Source organism: Anguilla anguilla, chromosome 1, assembly GCF_013347855.1.
Source record: "Anguilla anguilla isolate fAngAng1 chromosome 1, fAngAng1.pri, whole genome shotgun sequence".
NCBI classification, from domain to species: domain Eukaryota; kingdom Metazoa; phylum Chordata; class Actinopteri; order Anguilliformes; family Anguillidae; genus Anguilla; species Anguilla anguilla.
Genome location: NC_049201.1, coordinates 61,606,818 through 61,630,707, shown reverse-complemented (window position 1 = coordinate 61,630,707; position 23,890 = coordinate 61,606,818). Strand labels below are relative to the sequence as shown.

At 45.7% G+C, this 23,890-nt stretch overlaps 1 protein-coding gene across 4 annotated transcripts in view; it reads left to right on the top strand.

The window, feature by feature from the left end:
* nbeal2 (neurobeachin-like 2) overlaps window positions 1–23,890 on the top strand; it is a 78,620-nt gene that overhangs the window by 8,019 nt on the left and 46,711 nt on the right. For 3 of the 4 annotated variants that reach the window (XM_035413488.1, XM_035413475.1, XM_035413469.1), the window contains exons 2-6: window positions 13,007–13,095; window positions 15,787–15,948; window positions 16,425–16,506; window positions 19,718–19,830; window positions 20,501–20,583. In XM_035413488.1, coding sequence (XP_035269379.1) covers window positions 13,007–13,095; window positions 15,787–15,948; window positions 16,425–16,506; window positions 19,718–19,830; window positions 20,501–20,583 — 529 coding nt within the window. Of the gene's footprint in view, window positions 1–10,272; window positions 10,514–13,006; window positions 13,096–15,786; window positions 15,949–16,424; window positions 16,507–19,717; window positions 19,831–20,500; window positions 20,584–23,890 lie in introns of those variants that run through there. The other variant, XM_035413480.1, reaches the window with a different exon arrangement.

The window sequence follows — 23,890 nt, the reverse complement described above, 5'->3', positions numbered from 1 at the left end:
TAAATTCTAACATGAAAACCATCCATTTTTCTTGTAATGACAATGAAAACAAAAAGTATGAAAAGATAGCATGAAGAATAATGAAACAATATTCTATTCTTAATGTCGATAGAGAAAATCCAAGGAGGTGGATCAAGTTTTTCGGGGAATATGTGATCACTCTGTTCATTTTGCCAATACTTTCAATGGCATAATGCATTCTTCCTGTCACCTGATGCCTCTACTGTTTCACTGCAACCTTTAAAATAAATAACAATTGCAAAGTTCTCCGAGACGATTTCGCATGACTGTGCCTTCTACGCCTGTTATTGTTCTGTACCGGTAAATCGAGATGGAGCTTTAATAACGTCTGACTAACTCATGAGAGCTTTCGGAGCGACTGCGTCGCCCACACACAAACCGTTTCCAGCACACGTGCATAGTAACGATTCGCTTTACTAGTAGGGCAGAGGTGGCTGGAAAATGCTGAGCTGCTTTCTCACAATAAATCAGCTGCTCCATGCGTTGCTCTGGGGATGACAGTGCGGCTCTCGCTCCGTGTTTGAAGGGGTCCCAGCAGTAGCACTGAGGGATAGTGCTGAGCACAGCTGAGGCTAATGGCGGATTCACTGGTGTTAGGTGGAATACTAGCTGTTTATAATAACTAACTAATAATGATAACTAATAGCTAGCTGTTCCTGTTTCAGTAAGCTGAGTCAGATGGAGACGTCTTCTACACACTGTGCGGGTACCAGGAGCTACACACTGAGAAACAGGCAAGGAGCTGCACACTGGCAAACAATCATCTCTCCTGCTCCCCACCATTGTTGCCAAGTTCAAACCTGGTGCTAAGTTTTGCCTGAGTATGGTGTAATTGATTTTGTGACGATGAAAATAACTACCTTCACTTTGATCTCATTTACCAAGCATGCGTCAGGCCTGACAATGTATTTATGTACAGCTGTGCTCTAAGCTGGAATGATTCACAAAGACTGAGAAATCGCACGCCGCAGAGTTACCCACTCAGTCAGCATTCACTTGGTGTTTCTCAAGAAACTCTCCTCTCTGCGGTTAATGTCAGATCATGCGTACATGTGTATCTCAGTTAAGGTTGTCACCAGGCTCATTTTTATGTCCCAAATAGGTTAACATTGACAACCTGTTCCTACCGAAATCAGGTCCAGGAAGTAGGCCTGTAGCCCAAGTATGTTAACATCGATCGCCTGTGTCTGAAAACGGGTCAGAGAGTCGCCCGTTTCTCATAATAGCTGAGCGTTTGCAGACATCGCAAATATCTCTGGTACATTTCAATTCACTTTGTCTTGCAGTGCTGTCGGGCACATTTGCCCATGCAAACGACCGTGCAGACACCTGAGCCCTGTGCCGATGAGTAAGGGCCGGGCCACTTTATCCACTGACTCGGCCCGAGCGGAGGGGAAAGTCCGCGTCACCGCCGTATTGTTTTGGTGAACTTGGCCTCTTTTATTATGACTGAGATGAGCTCGTAGAAAGTGTGTGTATTCTCAGTGCAAACGGCTCGCTGGTTTGAAAGGGCCCGACGCAGGTTGGCTGTCATTTTAGCTTCTCGCAGCTGCGAACACTGACCTGGCAGCTCGCTCTGCGTGAGGCTTCATCTGTACACAGTGCACGGTGCCATCCTCACGTTGCTCCACAAACACGCCAGCCACATTCAGATTTATTCATCAATTATAGCGTCGTGCTGAAGCTGAAGTTACACTGGCTGCTTGAAGCGCCATGCATCACCAGTAAGTGCAGTATCCATAAACAGGGTTCTGTTTTCTATTCTAATGAGTCTTCCTGCGCTGGCATGGTTGTTGTAAACCGTGTGTCCCCTGCATATTTATGTGCTGCTGTGCTCGGTCTAAGCGGAGGCGGTTCAGAGGCGGAGCGTTCACGCAGCAGGAGATCCCCCCGCTCAGCCAGCGTGGAGTGGCCATTTCTCAGGTCGAGACGCTCCCTCAAACACTCCTCCCTGCAGTTAGGGTCAGGCTGCGTGTGCTTGTCTGAGTTTACAAAACAAGCGCAGGGTGCAGTTTGAAGCGTTTTGGTAACGTTTGGAGAAGGGGTTTTGTGTGCCCCTCTAAACACCACTGACTCATTGTGGTGAGCAAGTGTACATCAGGTGCACTTTTCAGAGCATAAACATCATACTTCACATCTGTCCAACTGCACTAATGTGGAAGGCTAGAGAGTGAAATACTCCCTTTAAAAAAAAAAAAAAAAAAAAGAAGACGGTTGTCAGGTGACATTTTAATTATTTTAAACTAGAAAAAAACCCAAGACCAAATGATCTGCAGTAATTTATGTAGTGCTGAAATATGTGCTGCTGAGTCTGGGGATGTACCCGGTGTCTGCTGTCCAGTCCTGCCTGTGATGACTGTACCCAGCAGCCCCACGGGGCTGTGTATAACTGAACACAGCATGGGCCAGGCAGGTGTGTGATCAGCAGGGCTGTGCTCTGTAGTGCCTGTGCAGTGTCTGTGCTCTGTAGCGCCTGTGCAGTGCCCGTGCAGTGCCTGTGTGTGAGCGGTGCGTGTAGTGCACTCCTCTGGCACCACAGTGCAGGGTGAAGCGGTATGGCTGAGAACATGTGCTTTGGTGACCAGCCTGTGGATGTCTGTGTGCTCCTGAATCAATGGAGGACATTGCACAAGGAATATCTGGGTTAAAATCTGGTTTAAAAGTTTGTCTGACTGCTTAAGCTAACTGTTAAGAGGAAACAGAATCAAATAGCCTATGTAAATTGGGTGCATATTTTAATCTGTCATTTGAATAAAGTTTGTTAGACCTATTATTTCCCCTTGTGGAAGCCCCCATCTCAGCACTTCTCAGTCTGGTTAGTGAAACTGACTGCAGTGTGTTTTTACTTGTTAAGGCCTGTCATTAGAGGAGATTTATGTGCTTTCCCCTGTTCCCCAGGGGCCAGGCTATCAGACAGGTGTCCCTCTGGAGCAGAAATCCCCCATGATTCCCTGTGTGACTTTTCAGCTTCTGATTTCATCTTCACCAATTTAAAAGTTTCTCTATGTGCAGTGGGCCTTCAGTATGCCTGCTGAAGATACAGTTATGGTTGCATTGATCATAATGCACTTAAACATATACATATTATTTATGCACAAATCCTTCATATATTTCATGCATCTGGTAACAAACTTTTTTGAGATGAGGCTTATTTGTCTACAATAAGGCAAATATATACTATAATATATTAACGCTTTCAATATCAATATATTGATGAAAAATATCTACATAATGTAATAGATTCAACATTTTATGACAATGGCATGACATGTCATAGTGATTGTAAGTATTCTGGAAATAAAACACTACAAAGTTTGGTAACATTTCACTTTATTATTCTGTTACTATTGTGTGACTCTTCTCACTTTTTCAGTTACCAGAAATGTAGTATAGTTTTGATAAAAAATAGTTTTGTGATACAGAGAGTATCCTGACTTGGAGAATTAAGTGCAGACTTAAGTGCATTTTATAAGATCCATGAAAGATGTTTTTAACAAGGTGTCCCCTGAAAGAATTTTAGAGCTGTTATCACAAGTACATTTTAAACATCTTATTTAATTTAATTTTCTGGTTCTGGTTTTCTATTGATCGATTTCTACTTTCTGTATATTGAAATATTATCATTACCATGTTCTTGCCATGAAATGGCCTTAGATGCTGACATGGCTCTAAATAACAAAAAAAACAAACATGTGCATTTTATATCATTGACTTAAAATAATATCCTGATTCAGATATCGATGATACCATAGCGTTGGCATTATTAGTTTAAGGTAGTTTTTGATTGGATTGTTGTTAAACAATATTTATGCTGTTTTCACTATATTCACTATTCCATTATTAGTAAAAATGTCATTTTGTCAGTATTGATATGAGATTCATATCTGAAGATTGAAATTGAAAGGACTGAATACTGAATTATCGCTGGGCACTAGTATGCATGTTTCTCAGTAAAGCCATGAGCCCGCACTGCTCTGTGCTGTTTTTAAAAGGGAAGTGATCTAAAAGGATGAACAAAGGGAGCAGTCGTGTGCATTGTGTAGGTCACAGAATAAACACAGCCCGGCACAGCCTGTCATGCTTCGAGTGGCACGAGCTGAGGCTAAACCTGTTCCGCTTTGCCAAGCGTGCATTCGCCTGATGCTAGGATTACAGTAAATATGATAAATGCTCGTTTGTGGGTGTCAAACTGAGTGGGTCAGAAGGACTGACTCAAATGGGGATTGATGATCTTGGCTCAGTGAATTAATTTTTCAAAAAACAGTGAATCATTTCTGATCAATACAGCTCTATAAACTTACTGGCAGGAGCAGCAAGCGTGGTCTTCTGGACAAAAGCAGAATTTGAATAGACTAGACCTTTATGTATGAAACCAATGAAATGGCTGGGTTTTTACAGGATTGGATTTCAATTGGATTTTGTGCCAATAGCACTCATTTTGTGTGGCTAAGTGAGGATCTTATCCACTGTGTCACCTCTTGGGCCCATTCTCTTACTTCTGCCTATTAAATGTGACTTTCGCCTGACAAACATTTATGGCTACTAGTATTTAAGTAGTTATTTACATTGTAACAAAAGTGCCTACCATGCTAGATGGGGAGAGGAAGGCATTTGCATCCATGAAGTGTGTGGGGCGGAGCAGTCATATTGAAAGTCATAGGAGCTGCATTATTCGCTGAAGATGCACAGCGCATCTAAAACCTCACATTGTGTGCAAATGATATGTTCCTGAATTGCAACGGGTAGAATGCTGCAGTGTGGGAGGGTGATGTATTCAATCACTACTGCTTATCGAAAGTGCTTACTTTGCAAAACAACTGCTGAAATGTTGTCATTGATGACGATAATGATGGTAAATTACGTGATCATTATGAAAGGCCAAACATACCAAAAATTTCAGAAAACACCTCTTCTCTCATGATTTTACTAGGACCATGCACACTTTCATGGTAAATGCCCTAAACTCTTGATTAAGGGTGATTTCCCCCCTGGTCCTCTGGCATTAGGTGCAGTGTTTCTGGATTGAGGAAGAGGTTCATGTCGACAGCTCACTTTGACCCCCCAGGGGTGGGTGATGAGGCTTTTCAGGGTGATGAGGGGTGATTACTGAAAAGAGAGCGCGGGGCGTAATGAGCAGTTGAGCGGAGGAAGTCCACGGTAATTAGCCCAGGGTGGCTAATGGCAGTGGCTAATGACAGCCTGCCTCGTGGCGAGGCGGCATAACGGTGATAACCCAGGTCTCACCCACACTGCTGCAGAGTTTGTCTCTCCTTTCGTCTCCCTCTCCTCTCTTTTTCTCTCTCTCCTTTTCCCTTTCTCTCATCCGGCATTGAACAGCTCTATCTCTCTCACACACACGCGCACACACACACACACACACACACACACACACACACGCACACTGAGAGCCTCTTTCTCTCCCTCTCAATGGAAAGTGATAAGGCATTCCCGGCCTAAGCGCTGCTGGTATCTCTCGCTGGTGGCAGCCCTCTCATCAGGCCTGTGTTAATTATAACCCGCGGCCCACGCGGCTCCCCCGAGCCTGTCCTCATTCCCCCGCGGAGGCCCGGAGCGCTCGGCTCTTTGTTTCTCCTCGGCTCGCGCTGGGAAGCGCGTCCGACGGTGACGTCAGCGCGCGGGGGCGGTGCCTCGGGCGCTCCCCGCCGCGGCTTGCGTCACGCCCGTGGGAGAGATCCTGTGTGTTTGTTCATTCATGCACACGCCCAGAAAGCGGGCTGCGCCCCTCCCTTCTGACACCCACCCGTCTGCAGGCGCACAATCAGCAGCCAATCAAACTCATTCGAACAAAGAGAACCGGAGAGAAAGCGTTGGCTCGGCTGAGACCGTGAACACACTTTGATTTGGAAAAAATATATATTATCATTTCTCTTATGTGGAAGGGCTGCAGCCTGTGTCCTGTGGTAAAGTCCAGTAGCTGGGTTGGGTGGTGGTTCCTGATCAGGTGCCTGTGGGTGCCGTTAGGGCCCAGTATCACTCTCAGATCTGCTGCAGCCTCTTTGATTTCTCTCCCTTTCACTTCTTGCCTCTGTCCTGTTTTACAACTGACCGCACTCTCATTTCCCTTCCCATCACAGCGTTTGTTTTTACCACTCTGGGTAGACTCCAGCTCTTCCGCTCCGGTTTTTGTGAATTACTTTGAAGTAATGACGCCTGTAGCTTGTTTAGCGGTACCAGAAGACGGAATGATATTGGTGGCAATGAACATTGAGACTTTCCAGTTTGCTGTCTTTTTGAACCGGTAGTCCTGAGAAACTCTAAGGGACAGATTTACTAAGACCCTCAGTATGCGTAAAACCTTTTGGCACTTGCAAAACTAATGACATGACCAGTGGTCTGTGACTCATAACACGACCAATGATCGGTGCTAAACAAATGCGATGACCAAACATTGGTCATGTCGTTGGTTTTGCGTGTGCTAAAAGGTTACCTAGATAAGTGCTGATTCTTGGTGCAGTGATACTCCCCATGGTCCAGAGTCAGATCCTGACTGTGCCAGCACTGACTGTGGCCTGGGTTCCTGCAAGGTGAGGTGCAGTTGGCCATGGTGTCAAGGGAATGAGGTCATCACTGAGCAGGGCTGCTCCACACCATTGCCCAGTGGTGACTCGTCTGGTCAGTTGGGTGTGTGATGTGTCTGAATGCGCAGTTCTGTAGCACAGTGGCACAGTAGCACAGCTGTGCTGGTGGGCTGTTGGGTGTGTGATGTGTATGAATGTGCAGTTCTGTAGCACAGTGGTACAGTAGCACAGCTGTGCTGGTGGGCTGTTGGGTGTGTGATGTGTCTGAATGCGCAGTTCTGTAGCACAGTGGCACAGTAGCACAGCTGTGCTGGTGGGCTGTTGGGTGTGTGATGTGTCTGAATGCGCAGTTCTGTAGCACAGTGGCACAGTAGCACAGCTGTGCTGGTGGGCTGTTGGGTGTGTGATGTGTCTGAATGCGCAGTTCTCTAGTGGTACAGTAGCACAGTTTTCACTTGTACAGTTGGCTGCATGCGCTTAGCAGACGCCTGTGCTCTTCTGCGGCCTCCAAATTGCCGGAGGATAGCGCAGTGAAGAGACGAGCTTTGCGAAGCGCCAGTGGGCTGGGATGACCGTGTCGTGACACACGCCTGCGGCCGCTGCTAACGAATCAGACGCCTGCACGTCCGCCAGCTGAGCTGCACGCGGCGTCGTCCTGCGAGCCTGGCCTGCACGCCGCAGTCTGATAAGCAGCAGAGACTGCTTCTCACGCAGCGCAGAGCGCATGCCTGTCTGCACTAATGACTGCCCAAGTCAACAGCAGAGATTGCAGCAGTGGGTGCAGACAGATCCCATTGGGAATTCCAAATTGGGGATACAAAGGAGGAAATCGTATTAATACAATTCAGAATGATAAAGGAAATAGTTTTTACATTATGTTTTTACCTTTGGTCGTTAATAATACTGGTTTTTGGGATGATCTCTCTCTTAGCAATACCTGAAGACTTGGTTATTCTTCCTCATCTCGGGTGCTTGAGTCAAGATGGTAAATGACTGGAAGCAAGTCAGTTCTAAGTAAAATTCAACAAATAGGCCTAGGCCTATTTCTTCCAACAGTCGATCTTCACCTATCCACTTTTAAATGATTATTTTGCTGAACAAAGTTAAATATTAACGGCTAATTCAGTGAAACCTTTTTGGTATTTAAAGGTGTATAGGTAGTATATATCTAGGTATTTTGAGTAGTTTTGTGTTTCACTGTGTCCATCAGTGTGTCTGGAGCATGCCAGGGCTTGAGCCTGTGGTTATGAGCTGAAGGAGGAAAGGAAAGGCGTTTTACTGGCTGATCTTCACCCATTGTGTGGATTTTATTGTATGCATGTACATACTTGTACACTGATAGATTTCACAGGTCTGGCTAACAACGTGTCAAACAAATGAGCTTGTGAGCTTCTGTGCTGTGAGTCAGCCTTTCTCAGGCTCCTGCAGACTGCTGGGCCTTCGAGTGTGACATGGCATTTAGTCACTGATAAGAAGGGTGCCCTGCTTCAAGGTTAATGGCAGGAGAGAAACAGAGAGGGCTGTGAACTCTAAGCTGATGCAGCCTCCCTGGTGGGGTGGGAATGCCAAGGAGAAAGGGAAGTGGGGCCGGGCAGCAGATTACCTGGCTGGGTACTGAGTCACTGTGTACAGCGCACTCCCTGTGTGGCTCCCACACTGCGACAGCACACCGGCGCTGAGGGTCGGGCCTTCTGGTGAAATCACAGGACAGCCTGTCCGACAGTTACAGCTCTGTCGTTTCGCTTGTTCATTTTCCATCTTCATGCACTTTTAAATGTAGTAGATGTGCTTCTGCTTGTCATGACTGAGCCGGACTGCTCTACCTGCGAAGAGGCGGTAGTGTATGTGGCACAGCGCTCTTTCCTTCAGTATGTATTGCTCATTGAATTTCCAGAGCTGTGAAAAAGCTCATCACAGTTCTGCTCCTTCAATACATCTTTTACAAATGTTCAGTTCTGATAAAAATAAATCCTCAACAATATGTCTTTTCCACTGCCTGCTGCCATTTAAATCCGTGTGCTGCTGAGTGGGTGTGCAGCACCGGATGCCCTTACCCAGATAATAGCCTGGTATTATAAACAGGAATAGATTGACACTCGAGGCCAGGCCAGGCATGTGCTAAAGGCATTGTAACCCAGGTAACTGCAGTATGTCTGAATGAGGAGACCTGGATCACAAAGAGCTCCACGGCTGTAAAGCACATTTTAATGCACAGCAGAAGGGGAAGGCTGACATTGTGATGTGTTAAATTTACAAACGTGTTTCAGTCGTTCTACCGCAGCCTTCAGTTTGCCCTCCATTAGCGCATGAAAGGGCACGCCGTGACCATGTAGCCCTTGGTCAGCTCTGTGTAGGCGCTGAGGAACAGCACTGCTGTGAAACAGTGTTAGGATTTGTAACCGCTATTAAGTAAGTGGAAAGTGTTGCAAATTCCCAGACGGTTGAGATGTAGGCTCAACGCAGACGTGTTTGGCTTTGCTTTCTGTCTGCGCACCAGCTTATTTGTTTGGCCCAGGTGATGTCAGACGTTACTTTTGCACCGTGATTCACCTGTTTCTGATTTTATTTTGATTGAGAGAACAGGCTGAGAATGTTCTGTTCTGAAACTGCATAGTGTTTCAGTGGTATTCCTGGCATTGGCCAACTTAACCTCCTCTTTCCTCCACAGCAGTTTTGCTGTCCTGCTTTACTGGTCTTTTTTTATTGGGCCTACATCTGATCACTAGAAGCTTTTCAGGCCTTGCGTTGCTTCAGACAGTGTCCGGTTCTACACTTGCGTGTTTCTGCAGAGGTTTGGGCAGGGCTGTCTGGTACAGCTGTCTGGTACAGCAGCAGGGTCTCTCCTGAGGTTTTACTCTCCAGCCTCCTGCTGACGGGTGCAGTCTCTGCTCTCATTCCCTGCTGGCCGCACATGGGGAGGTCTGAGACTCTGTGCTGCTGAACCATTAGCTCCAGCTCAGACTGAGGATCAGAGTTCCCTCATGCCAGTCTGTCCTCGGGGTGTGCTCTGAGGGCCAGGCGGGTGGTACAGTCTCTCCAAGGCTGATGGAGTCTGAGGCAGGTGGGGACCCGTTCTTCATTCTTTAAAAGTCCTCCAGTGTTAAAATTCAGCTGTGCGTGTACTGTAGGCCCTCTTGTTGTGCACTAGTGACTTCATATTTGTGTGTGTGTGTGCCTGTGTGTGCCTCTGTGTGTGTGTGTGTGTGTGTGTGTGATGGAAATGTCTGGACATGTTAGGAATGAAGAAGTTGCCATGACTTGAGCACATCTCTGTCGGTGCAGGCAGACTGTTAGTCTATTGGGAAGCGTTTTAATGGAAGAAGGAGGTGAATGGGCTGTGATCACCTTCACAAACCTGTCTGCTTCTGACAGGGCATCAGGAACACACACAAGTGCAGTCTTATCACTTTCACATCCGACCCCAATACCGACAACTGCACACACTGTGACGTATGTACAAACCCGCACACAACCCCCCTGCCCCAGATGCACCGATCTCTGACTTAGCGCTGACACAAGCTCTGGAGAAGTGTTCATGTGTGTCTTGCTTTTGTTTCAGAGTGAGAGAGGGGGAGGGGGAGAGAGAGAACGAGCATGAGAGAGTGTGAGAGACGTGCATGCACAGACTCGCAGTGACAAATAGAGGAAGGCTTTCTGAGGAGGCTCAGTTGCAGCGTGGAGGAAGTGCGTTTCGGTTAAAGTGACTTGGCATTTCCTGGTGGCCTGACAGAGCGAGCGAGCGAGCAGCGGAGGCGGTTTGAGAGACAGGGCGCTGATCTCGGGGCTGGATGCGGCGCTGTGACAGGCTCTGAAGTGCGGCTCGCTCACCGCGGGTCTCCCGCCCTCCACCAGGCCGCAGGAAGCCTGCGCCCCCGGGGCGGGCCCCTCCGTCTCCCCCAGCGCGCGCGCCCCCGAAATGAGCCATGGACTGGCCCGCGGACACTGAGCCACAGGTAAAGAGCACGGGCAGGGAAGCGGAGCTCACAACAGGAAGCTCGCGCTGCGGGCACCTGAGCAGACCCAGCTGTGCGCGTGCAGCGCGTTCCTGCCTGATCTCTGCTGGAGTATGGGTCTGCCAGGCTGCGCTGCGCTGGGCTGGGCTGGGCAGGGGGGTATACATGGAGCAGAAACTCAACATTTGCTTTAGGAAGTAAGGAGGCGAAAGTAGTGCATAACTGCAGGGACTCTGTTTATGTGTGAGGCTGTAATCGTGTAGATGTTTCACACACACAGGAAAAGACTTTGGTGCTATTATCTCATAGAAAGCAGACTGCTGTTGGGTGGATGCTTTTGTTGTTTATGTAGTGTTTGTTTGGCCCTGGGTATGTCCTCTTATGAAGGAACAGATATACTGTGAACCCTGTGCCAGTGGTACTGATGAGGTCTTTGTTTTGCTGATGTAGTGTGTTTGTGTGTGTGTGTGTGTTTGTGTGTGTGTGTGTGTGTCTGTCTGTCTGTCTGTCTGTCTGTCTGTCTGTCACCAGCCCAACTGGTGTCATGTCTAGTCTGAATGCTAAATCGCAATAATCATGAGATCTTTCAATATGATGAGAAAGGTGCGGAAGAACCATGCTGACTGTCACAGGTCGCCGCTAAATATAGTCAGAGACGCAGTGTTCTGCGCGCAGCTTCAGTGAACGATGTCTTTTATGTGAGCTCCCAAAGATAGCGGAATGTGTCCAATGCGCTTGGATTCCGGGGAACGCGCTGATGTCACCGTTCGGTCCGGCGGTGGAAGAGGCTGGAAGAGGGGGCCGTTTGTGACCTCACTAATGAGGCTGTGCTACTGGAGCGGGAGCGGGGCTGTCTCAGGGCTGTCTCAGGGCTGTCTCAGGGCGCCGCTGAAGGCAGCAGGATGTGCTCAGCTGATGGCCCTGATAAGACGTGAGAGTGACAGGAAGTGCGTGGTCGATAAGGCTGCTGTTTATAATACCTTCAGCACATGGATGTGCCTCCGCCACTCTGTAAATAAAACCAGTCTGTCATTACTCGGGTGGCCTGTATATTCCACCTTGCCTTTGTTTCAGGGAGTAAATCCGAAGGGTTAAGAGTGCATGTGACCTCCAGGTAGCAGTGCTTGTGAAATGGATAGCCCACACGTTGCTTGCTGTGTGTTACCTTTGCATTCATAAAACATTCGAGTGTAAGTCACGCATGGGAGAAGAAAATGAAATTTCTAGTAACATTTGGTTACACAATTCAAAGACATGTTTGAAGTATTGTCAAGCAGTATAACCCTAACCCTAACCCTTGTCTGATAAAGAGATGGGTCATATTCATGTCATATGCAGTTTCTCACCCCCTTGCATTCTACAGGCTGTGCAGATACAGTGCACTCTCAGAGAACGTTATGCCTCTCCGGAGAGAACACTGTAGACAGCCATGTACTCTTTATCTCTCTGGGGTGAAGACAGCTGCAGTTAAGATCTCCATTCTCAGCGTAAGGCTGTGCTGTCAACAGAACACAGGCTTGAGAAAGGGGTGCATTCTCACCAAGTGCACAACATGAGCATCCAACCAAGATACAGCAGTGAATAGAGCCGTAATTAAACCCATCACATTCCTGTAACCAAAAAAATACAATGAGTATATCCTTTTAAGGCAGCCAAATTGTCCTCTTGGAAAAATGTGATACTTGAAATGTTTTATGGTTTTACCAAAGTAATAGAGTATGGTCTCATCTGGTGTTCGCCATGCAGTGTGATGGGCGGTGGTGTAATGACTGATCTTACTGTGTTGCATCTGCCATTTTGATGCTTTTTTCCTGACTGTTTCAGCGTGACAAAGTTTCATGTTCTTATGAATGGTGAATGACTACATTGTGATGACCCTGAGGCTGGATGAGATCTATTGTGTGTTCAGGGCTAGATATGGGTGTAAGGTTTTATTTTGTTATTATTGCTTTGTTTTCTTCATTTTTTCCATATAATGAAAATGACTTGCTAAATATCTACATATATGAGAACACAGATTGGATAGCCTGTTGTGTAATTGGAGCTGAGATTGCATCATTGCAACATGGTTGGACGAGAGTCTTTTACCAAAAACTGTGCTGTGTAGGTCCTTGGAGTGTCAGATCACATCACAGTTTGAGTTAGACCACATTTGACTAAAGCTTTGGGTTGAAAAACTTTAAACACAAATGGGCCTTACAGACATCCACATGTAGAGGGCTGATTTGTGAATTCTCCATTTGTGATTACACTGAGCACCACAGTGTGTAGATTTTATTTTCAGTAACTTTGTGCGTGTCTGTCTACATATGTGTGCAAGTGTGCAGTGTTCCACATGGATGTAAACAGTGATTATAATGGTGTATGTTTGTATGTTTACATAAATTTTTTTACCGACCCATTGTGGTAATACTGAACTGAACTGCTGCTTTTCATCGAGAGGTGAGTCCCAGACAAATATAAAATAGTGTTTTCTCTCCCTCTACCCTGCAGAAAGATGTGGGTTATCTGCAGCAGTGGCTGGAGGCGTTTGTGGCTTCTTTCGAGAAGCTTATCGAGGTGCAGTCATTGGAGCCTAGACGGTGAGTCCTCCCAAATCCCACAATGCTTTTTTGAAGCCGTGTCATCAGCCCATTCAGATGGCTTTTTCAACTGCCCTTAAAGTTACAATCTCGAAGATTTCCGTTTCATTTTCTTTGGTGGTACCAATGGTGAGAAGTGGTAATTGCAGGTGTGTTTTTGGACCTCACTTCCCATAGATCCAACCGGATCCAACCAGTGTCGCCTGTGTGACGTCAGTCAGTTGGCACCTGGGCCATGTCAACTATTACACTTATTATTTACTGAATAAAAAATGATTGTTATACAATAACGTTATGTACATACTCATTCATTGTCTAACATTAGGCTAACTTAAGCTGTCTTTACACTGCCGAGCCGGGGTAAAATGCTGCAGCAGGGGTAAAATTAGTGATGATCAATTTCCACAAACGTTATTTATCCACCTTTTGCTCGGTATGAACATCTTACACTGCAGAGAAGAATTTGTGGGATTTGCTGTGGCTCGTGCAATTATGTATCTCGTGCACAATGAACAGTCCTTTTCGTGAATGATTGTTGTGTGATATTTCTGAATCAACTCACTTGTTGTTTCTGGTTTTGCTAGCTAAACTGTTCGAGAATAAAGCTGAGCTGGGTGTTAAATTAACAATCAGAATAAGAAGAATAAAACAAAAACAAAGGAGATTTCATCAAAACAGGGCATCAAGGCTGAAGGAACATATGAGGAAGCGTAATAAAATAATAACAACGCTAAACCATACTGCCGTATTCTTTTATTTAGTTTTCTCCGGCTTGACATCTTTACGCAGAAATCAGACCTCTCTGCTCCACCTATACCCCGGCTTTATTCCGATCAATATATTGATGAACTTGATGGCAATGTAAATAACGGTAACGTTAAGGCCAGTTCAGATCAATGATTCGCAACGAGACGAAACGGTTTTAGAATGTTGCAGAGAAAATTGCAGCGGTGTGAACTGGTTGGTTGCAGAGCGTCTTAAGCCGTTGCCTAGGGTCTCAAAAGACCCACCTTGTCAAATCGCCAAGTGCAGTTTTAGAACGTTTACAATCACACGTCTTGGAATTTTGCAAGTTGCATCCAGTCTCGTTGCGAATCATAGATCTGAACTGGCCTTTAGTTAGCTACATTGCAATGTTGCAACAAGGTAGCATTGCATTCGAGAGACGGTTTGCGAGGTCGGTACCGGGCGGTAGCGTTAGCTAGCGTTTTTTCTAATTGTTAGCTGACATTAGATTGTGTTAATTACATTAGTTAGCTAGCTAACGCAACGTTACCTGATATGAGAGATGGATACTGTGCACAACGTTGTCTAAACTAATGTTGCCTTTCTTGACATGGTCCAGTAGCTAGCGTTAGCTGTGCAAATAGCTATGTAATTTAGTAATGTTACATTGTCATCAAATGTAATATGAAATCTACATCAACAAATAATATGACCTCTCATGTTAAACAAAAACTTATTAGGGTTCCATAACCCCCCCACCTTAACGCTAGCAAACACTGGAAAAAACAGTACGCCGCTCACACACAAGTGAGTTGAAGAGCAAGCCTGTTGCGTTAGCTCCCCCTACCCTCTCTGGCGGACCAACCACTGATGGGTGATGGAAAACGTGTCACTAACTATGCGCCGCTTGTGATTTTTTCCCGGGAATGTCGCCACAGACAGCCAGTTCTATAATCATAAATAATAATAATAATAATAATAATAATAATAATAATAACAATAATATAAATATAATAATAGGCTCAATCACCATTGTGTTACCTAATTCAGCGATATATAGTGACTTAACAGACATTTATTGTAATGAAAAACTTCGAGATTATTACTTTAATCCTTCCTTTTAGAACAACAGACTGTAGCACTACCTTGTATGGACACGGCTATTGCACAGTTACTGTTACTGAGCAACTTCTCAGAAAAAGTAGCCGTTATTTCCCTTCCATTTTATAGCTGTCATGTACAACCAAAGATATTGAGAGATTTTCTGTGAAAAGAGAAATAAAAATAATAATCAGAATAAGCAAGTATTCATTTGATTTGTTTTTCTAACAATTGTACTCTGGTGCCTTTTAATGCTGCAACAACACCCTGGAGTCATGTGGTTGCTGTCTCACAAGGGAGCAATGCAAAGTTTGGTTTGCAAACGTTCCACTTCATTTTAGTTGAAGAATGAAGGCTTAATTTTAGGGACACTTTATTTCTGTAACATCGGAAGAAAAATGTATGTGAGACGACCGACCCCAGCGGTGCTGGCTACTGTAAACCTTTACCTCTTTTTGTTTCCATCTCATTTTTTCAACCAACATTTTATTCAGAACCTTTAATATCTCTTATTATCTTATTATGCACTGTACATCTGTATTTAACAGCCTGTATTACTGAAACATACTGAGTTTACAGTCCAGTAATAGACTCTCTGGGGAGATGATTTCATATACAGCTTCTTCATAGCTCATAAATAGATTTTCTGACTAGAGAATGACAGTTTTAATCCCATTTAATCCCAATTTTTAGAATAAAATAAGTACTTTTGATACTAAAGAGTTTTGTGTGTGGAAAGTGTTTTGCAAGGCAAGGACAGTCTGCTCTCTCACTGTAAGTCAGTCAGGCCCTGATGCACGTTAGTGTGCTCGGTAGGGGCATGCAGGCCCATTCTCTGACCCCAGCCTCGCTTGCCTGCCCCAGGCCGGAGGACTGCTGCTCAGAGGTCCCTCTCCTCCCCCGGGAGGTCCTGGTGCTGCTCAGCACCCAGCTTTGGCACAGCGCCCTCCATCTGTCGGGGCAGGAGCAGAACAGCAGCATCCCTCACCCCCTGCTGCTCATCAAGTTCTTCATCATCATCTGCAGGTACGCAGAGCTGCTCCTGCGCTCCCTGTGGTTCTGCCTCTCAGCAGCCTTCTTCCCTTCCCAGCATGCTCTCTCTCCCAGCCTTCAGTCACCGCTGTCCGTCACTGCCAGCCTCCGCTTTCCTATTTTGCAACCTTCTCTACCTCTCTTTTGCTCAACCGTCCTCCTCCTTGGACCCCTCCATTGCTTCTCAACTTCTCCTTTCCACCTCATGTCCATCCTTCTGTTTCGCTCTGCTTCCCCTCTTTGCCAGCTCTCTTCTTTAATGGCTTACACACCCACCAACAGCCTGAAATATGACTGCAATATCTTCCTCTCTTCTGTTCTCCTTTCCCACCACTCCCCGAACAGCCGTCTGCAGTGGAGTCCTGTGTCCTCTCATTTAAATGGCAAAGCGTGCGGAGTAGAGAGGATGACAGCACAGGCACCTGACTGTGACTCTGTGTGTAATGGCCTGTGCCTTTGTGTGCCTACAGGAACATGGAGAACATTGACCCTGACAAAACCCCCGGCTTTGTGTTTGAGACCATCAAGCTTTTGTCTTTCTGTCTGACCCAGGTGAGGAAACACAGTAACAGTGATTCCATATCACTCACCCAAAAACCGTGTTACCATGGAATATTAGTTTTTTTTTTTTTCTGAAATCGTTTCAGAACGAACTGTGCATTTTCTTTGTTTTGTGCTTATTTATTTGTTTTGAAGTTTATTTATTCTGTCTCATAAAGGGTTCTAAAGGGGACTCGTTGGAGGGAGAGAGATACTGCACAGATCAGCCAGCATAGTAACACCGATATGTCTGACTGAAATCAGCAGGGCTTGGCATCTCCAAAGTCTGTGTTTTGCTGTCCACAGGAGTTACCTATACTGCTGTCCCGAAGGGTCCATATCCAGTACAAATATAATCTGTGGAGGGTGACTAGTAGAAGGCCTCGTAGCTAGATTGTTTGGCTAGCTAACCAGCAGCCCAGTATTGTTTTTTTTTTTTTTTTTAATATTGGCAAAGAACTCAGACGATAAACTGGATTTGACTGAGCTGCCTGCTCACACAGCACCTGCTGTGTCTGGTGCAGCTGGAGCTAACACTAGTTTTGCTCAGACAGAGATATAAAATGTAGCTGTCTGAAATGGCTAGTCTTTTAGAACATCTTGGTTAATGTTGTGTATAAGTACTGCTTCATGGTTGATATGACTTTGTCACAGTTTGGTGTGAGTTTGGTGCTTTGAAACCGGTTGCAGTCTATGTACATTACATCAGAAAACTGGCATTTTCTCATCTACATAGCTTCCAGTTTAAGCCACACCCATTTCCAGTTTTCTGTACAAATACAGGTTCAGTTCATTTTTTTTGTTGAACAGACAAGGGTTGTGTCATCTCTGCTACCAATATGGCCCCTTTAATCAGTTAAGTAGAACAGTTTAATTAGAAAGCAGAAGTGAGCCTGTGGCTGACCTTCTCGCATGATCTGTGTGTGTGTGTGTGTGTGTGCGTGCGTGCATCTGCATGCTTGTGTAGGAGTGTGTGTGTGAGAGAGAGAATGTGCTGAACAGTGTTCCAAGCTGCATTCCCACAATTGTACTGTAACACCTGTGCATTGCCTGTTTTATGTGCTTTTGCATGGTAGACGGGCACGTCATACATATGACACATTATTTATGGATGGCTACAGTGTACACAGAGCTACTCTGCCCTGCTGCTGGAAGACCACAGTGTCTCTGCTAGCTTTCCTTCCAACCAGGCAGTCAAATTCCTGATTCAACCAATCTTTGTCTTGACTCTTGACTGAACCCTTGTCATTTCTTTCTCTGGGTCTGAGATTATTATTGATTTAAATAGGGCTTAAGAACCTGCTGGATTGCATGTCCAATGTAGAAGATTTTAAATCAGCAACACCTAGTCTTTCTTTCTGTTTCAACTGGGCGGAAAACAGAGCAATCATAGGATTTGCTCTATGGCTGCTCTCCATTGTCCGGCAAACTGAAATGAGCAATGAATTGCATGCTATTTTGAAACAGGAACATCACGTGTATGTGTATAGATTTCACCGGGAAAGAAGCATTGCAGACCAATTGTTATCATTCAGGTTATTCTGAATCAAAATTAAAAGGTTGAATATGGAGAATATACCCTTCTGTCCACTGAGGATCAAAAGCAAAGTAATGAAAGTTCTGATAAGTAAGGCAAGGACTGTTTCATCTTTGTTTACATAAGTAAGCATCTCGTCTCATCTATGAGAGGTCATGTGGCCCTAAACTAAGCAAGGTATTGGATACAGGACATGTAGGGTTTGTAGTGTTTGTTTATGTAAATTGAGCACAATGAGGAAACCATGTTTCCCTTTCCAGTAAGCAAGAGGATCTGGTAGGCTGCGAGCTGAGAATATTGGACATTCTGAGGGGGCAGCTGTTATGGTGTTACTACTGCAGAATTTAGTGAAATTCTTGGCTGTATGTAGAACAGTATAAAGTGTTTCTTGTGATAATTATTTGGCCAAATCTGAGTGAGCCAGATTAGGAATTTAGCCAGGACTCCAGTCCCCCCCCCCTTTATTACAACCTTTAATTACCACGGGGAGTCTCAACTTCAGTTTAACATGGCTTCTTAAAGAAGGTATTTCCTACAGCACCGTGCCCTTCCATCTCTGGTTTTCCTAGGCCGTGTTATACTGAGGCATTTATCCAGCCTTCGCTCACTGAGCTGCAGGCCTGTGGCTGGGGAAAGCTCCAGGATGGTGTGGCCACGTCAGGCATCGCTGGTTCAGGGCGGTGACCACGCGCGTTCTCATCCTCACACCAGTCTGACTGGAAACAGGGATCCTGGGCCGGTTCCACCAGCTGGGCGTGCCCCTCTCTTCATTTTAACATGTATTTGACCTTTGCTTTTATTGTGCCTGGGCTGAATTTATATGCCTGCTGTAGAGTGGATTTAGGATTTGAGTGTATAGATTAGAATACAGAAATGATACCTCTTGTTTATACATTTTGGAGCAAGTGGAGTATTTCATGAGATTGACTAGAGGAGTCTACATTGTTTAGTGAGATTGGGACAAAACTGTTTCTATGGAGTTATACTCAGCCAAAGTCGAATTTACACCTGCACTCTACTTCTGATTTTACACCAGTAGGTGTAATTTCACTGGTACTGCCAGTAGAGTTGTGCAGTGGACATATTCTGTCTTTAATCTGCCATCTTCATTCAAATTAGCAGACGAGCATCCAGCTGTGATGAGGCAGGGCCTGTAGGGAGCATGAGTAAGTGCTCATGCTGTCTGTGTATTTGAGTGCTGTCAGTGTACTTGAATGCTGTCAATGTACTTGAGGGCTGTTTGGGCATTTCAGTGCTATAAGGGTATTTGAGTGCTGTTGGGGCATTTGAGTGCTTTCAGTGTATTTATTTATTTATTTATTTACTTATTTAGGATCCCCATTAGCAATACACAGTGTGCAGCTAATCTTCCAAAAGAAGATGCAAACTTGCAGTGTATTCGACTGCTGTCAGTGTATTTGGCAGTCAAGCCGGCTGAAGTTTGTGTGAATGTACCATTTGTGAGGCATGCTCAGACGTTATTGGATTTGTGCAAAGCCTGGGATCTGGGAATTTCAGTTTACTTTTAAACATAAATGTTCAGTTATACTTAACTCCTGGTCTTAAGTTAAGCACCTGGTTTTTGTGGTAGAGTCAACGCACAGTCCCGAAATCCCGAGCAGGTGTGTTTGTGTGTATGGAGTTGAGATACAGAGTGTGATGTAAATCTGTATGTGCTTGTTTCAGCTCAAGGAGCAGCCAGAAGATAAGCAGTCATTACAAGCAGTGGTGCACCATGGGCTGCTGTTGTGTGAAAGCCTGTTTGACCCCTACCAGACGTGGAGGAGACGCCTGGCTGGGTGAGGGGGCAGGGTGGGGGGAGGGCAGGGGAGGTACCAGGAGTTCAGGGGCAGGGACATGAGTACACACCAAGCAAATATGAATATAATCCTGGTCTCATAAGGGGACAGAACACCACAGAGATGTGGTCTGCTGTGATTCCACATGTCCCAGTCTCATTGAGAGTCATAGTGACCAATGGGAAGTGAATGTTCAGAAACAGAAGTCTTGCTAGTTCTGCAGTGACTGCCTGTAACACAATGCAAAATAAGGGTAATTTGAACAGAATCTCACAGTCCAGCTCAGTCTCCATTGATCAGTTCAGGCTACTGCTAGCCCAGGCTGTTTGAATGAGGAATTTCTACCAGACCTGTATTTGAATATCTGCTTTTGGAGTTGTGCAGATTTCATATTCATGGGTGAATGAGCTGTACCTTTTGTATCAACCCTGACTGTTTGTAAGTGGGAGATGCCCCAAAAGCACACGCAAGTTTTAGCTGCTGCCTGCATTATTTCTGCTGCTTACGAAGATGGGCAGAGAACTGTCACTTCAGGAATCAGAATGGCACAGGTTAAGTTGTTTAGGATTATGAACAAGAGCGTGTAGTTTATAGAGGAGGTTTGGCTCATGGTGTGAGATGGCCAGTGTGAGTGCTGCTGTTGATTTTGCGTGTGTGTTTGTGTATGTAGGGAGGAGGTCACCCCACTGGAGAGGAGCAAGTATAAGTTCTCCCCTCTGCCCCTGCCCGAGGAGCTCCCTGCACTCCTCCACGGTGAGAGGAGCCTCCGTCTTTACACACTCCTCCTTTCCTATCTCTCATTTCACATATTCCTTCTCTCCTATCTCTCCTTTCACACACTCCTCCTCTCCCATTTCTGAATTCATGATCCACTAGATCTTGTAGGGCTCTCTGCAGATGCTGTTTCATCACAATGGACAGTTTGGTATTTAGCAGACGCTCATATCCAGAGTGACTCACAAAGTAGTACAGCATCAGGAGTTAACACTCAACTCTGGCAGGGTCAGTGATTAACTATGTGCCAAAAAAGCAATGTCAAAATTGCATTTCCATTGCATTGACAATATGGAGTAGACTACAGAACATACATATATGCTAATTGCAAAGCAAAAGGCATGTATACATCCAACAAAGCAAGCAATAGCAATGCCTCGTAGTATCATCACACTAGGGTTCAATCACAAGTGCATTATGAGCAAGCAATAAGTCTGGTGTATAGGCTAAGATGACCCGTGCCAGGTGCTGTCGCTTGAGCTGAGAGTGAAGTGTTGCTTGAAGAGATGAGTATTCAGTTTGTGATGGAAACTGTGGAGTGTCTCTGCGGTCCTGACTGAAGGGGGGAGGTCGTTCGACCACCTGGGAGCCAGGCAGGAGAAGAGTCTGGACTTGGCCCAGTTCTGGCCAGCCTATCACAGAGAGGGGTCAGCCAGCCTGTTACAGGGAAGGGCCGGCCAGCTCACCCGATGTAGCAGATCGAATGGCTGAACCATGGCGTCGCGGTAGGCAGGAGCTGTGCCTTTGAGGGCCTTGTAGGATGGCTTGTTGTCAAGAGTCACACAAGGTTCTTTGCGCTCTTAGCAAAAGTCGACTGGTTGTTGTCGATGATGATGAACATTACATTACATTACAGGCATTTAGCAGACGCTCTTATCCAGAGCGACTTACACAACTTTTTTACATAGCATTTTACATTGTATCCATTTATACAGCTGGATATATACTGAAGCAATGCAGGTTAAGTACCTTGCTCAAGGGTACAACGGCAGTGTCCTTACCTGGGAATCGAACCTGGGACCTTTCGGTTACAAGCCCAGTTCCTTACCCACTGTGCTACACTCCGTCCTAACAGGAGTTAGGTTAGCAGAACAGATCTTGCAGTAGGTATTGTTTTCCTGGGAGGAAGAGCAGCTCAGTCTTGTCTAGGTTGAGTTTGAGGTTATGGGAGGACATCCAATGGGCGGTGTCAGGCAGTCTGAGATACGTTCTTCAACCTGTGTGAAGGTGGGGGGGGGGAGAAGAGAAGAACAGTTGGGTCCTGTTAGTGTGGAGAAGTTGGAGGTGGCTGGGTTGTGCATCCAACTAAATAAGTCATCCTTAGGCGACCATTAGCTTGCCCCCCAGACTGGAGTTGAATAATGACTGTGCCAGTGCTGGCTGGGGCTGGTGTGTTGTAATAGACCATAGTATGATCTCGGAGGGAGGATTTCCACCACTCCCCAAATAATCATTCAGGAGTGTCTCTGCACATGCAGTCTGCCTGCTGGTTAGGTCATGCACTTCAGATGAATGTGACATGACTGCATAGCTCAGTTGGTAGAATACACATATTTTGGAGGGCTACCCTTCCTGAATTTACAATGGATATTTCAGTGCTCGGACAGGCCTAAAAATACAACAGGAAGTTGTGAATGCTCCAACAAAAAAGGTTGAAAGTATGTTATTGTCTAGTACACTAACTCAAAACCAAGAGTGTTTCTCATGTGAATGGAGTGCTTCAGGCATTCTGGACCTGCAGCCATGTTCAAAACGAATTGATCCTGTCACACAACAAAATGACAGTGGGCAACTTGGCTAAAAGCAGCCATTCTGTGAGGACTGCAATAATCATGTCTCCACATGATTACTCAGCTGTTATGCTTCAGTGTTAATTGGAAAGGGGTGACTGGATCATGGCAGTGATGCAGAGACAGAAATAGAGAGGTAAGGGGGTGGCGATGATACTGCGGCCCTTTGGGTTTTGGACAGCATCCATTTCTCTTCCCTCTTTCAGTCTTAAGCAGGCCCATCAAGCCTCCACAGGTCTCCTCCTGAGAAATCCGTTCCCCTGCCAAGTGCTGCAGGGGAGTCACACAGTTGTCACTGAAGTGATGAAACTGCTCTCAGACAGGACATGGTGGCGCATGTTTTCAGGGTACCGCCATTTGGAGTTTCTCGCTCTGCCTGAGCCTTTGAAGAAAGCATTTATGCCACATTTATCGTGAAACTTTGTGCTCCTGTGTATTTGTTGTAAAGGTCTTGTACGCTTACAGGTGTGTACTGCTCCCAGGGTCCCTCACATTCAGCCTCGTTCATTCAGTGTTGCATGGTTATTTTTAAATGAACTAATTATGACATCACTGCTGGCCGTTACCAGTGCCGCTGTTGCTGGCTTTTCTTTGTGGTATGTGGCACTAACATCGTGTCAGAGGTGTGGTCTCCCCTTAGTAGACTTCGTTTACGCAGAAGTCATCTCTCAGGTTAGAAGCAGACTCCTTTTCACCGCAGCTCATGGCTTCTTCAGCGCCCGGTTCCCCTGCTGCTGAAATTCCACCCCCATCACCCCACTGTCCAGTGACCTTTGAGGGGTGTATCTCTGTTGAGTGTCTGTGCTAATATGCTACGTCCATTATGAAGCGGAGCTTAATTGATTTATTGTTTAAACCCTGATTCTAAGTTACAAGTGGTTGTGAGTATTTTGCAAAACATGCTGCGCTTTCTATGAGACTGGAAAAATGTGAACAAAATTTTGTCTGAGAATAGGAGATACACCAGCTGTGCTTTTAGCGACAAGTTCAGACCTGTGTACCATGTGTGCCTGTTCTCCTTGTGCGTATTTAAATATTTTGTCCTGAAACAGCCCGAGACAGAAAGCTTTGTCGTAATGTTGGTGAATTGTCTAACCTCTAAGCCTCCGGGGCATCACACTCCTCTTTGTACTGAATGGTGTTAAAATACTCAGCCTGTGATACTTTGGTCTGGCATCAATGCCGCAAATACCAATGAAAAGTAATACTTACTAATACAGTAGAAGTCACTTAAACATTGTGTGTTTTGATTGGTTCTAGCCTGTGGCTGTGTTCGAGGAAATGGTGAAAGTGCAGTGTTGTAAGAGCTGATTTGCTCTGTTATTTAAGTCTGTCTGTCACTGAGTCAGTAGAGCCTGGGGAGGTGTCCATCTGTCATTCAGCATTGGCAGGCATGGTGTCGGTCTCCATTACTTCTGTGCTCGATGAATTGCCTGCCTGTAGGTTGGACCGTCTGTGGCTTTTCCTTTGCTTTGACTGTACCTGTATTTTTTCTT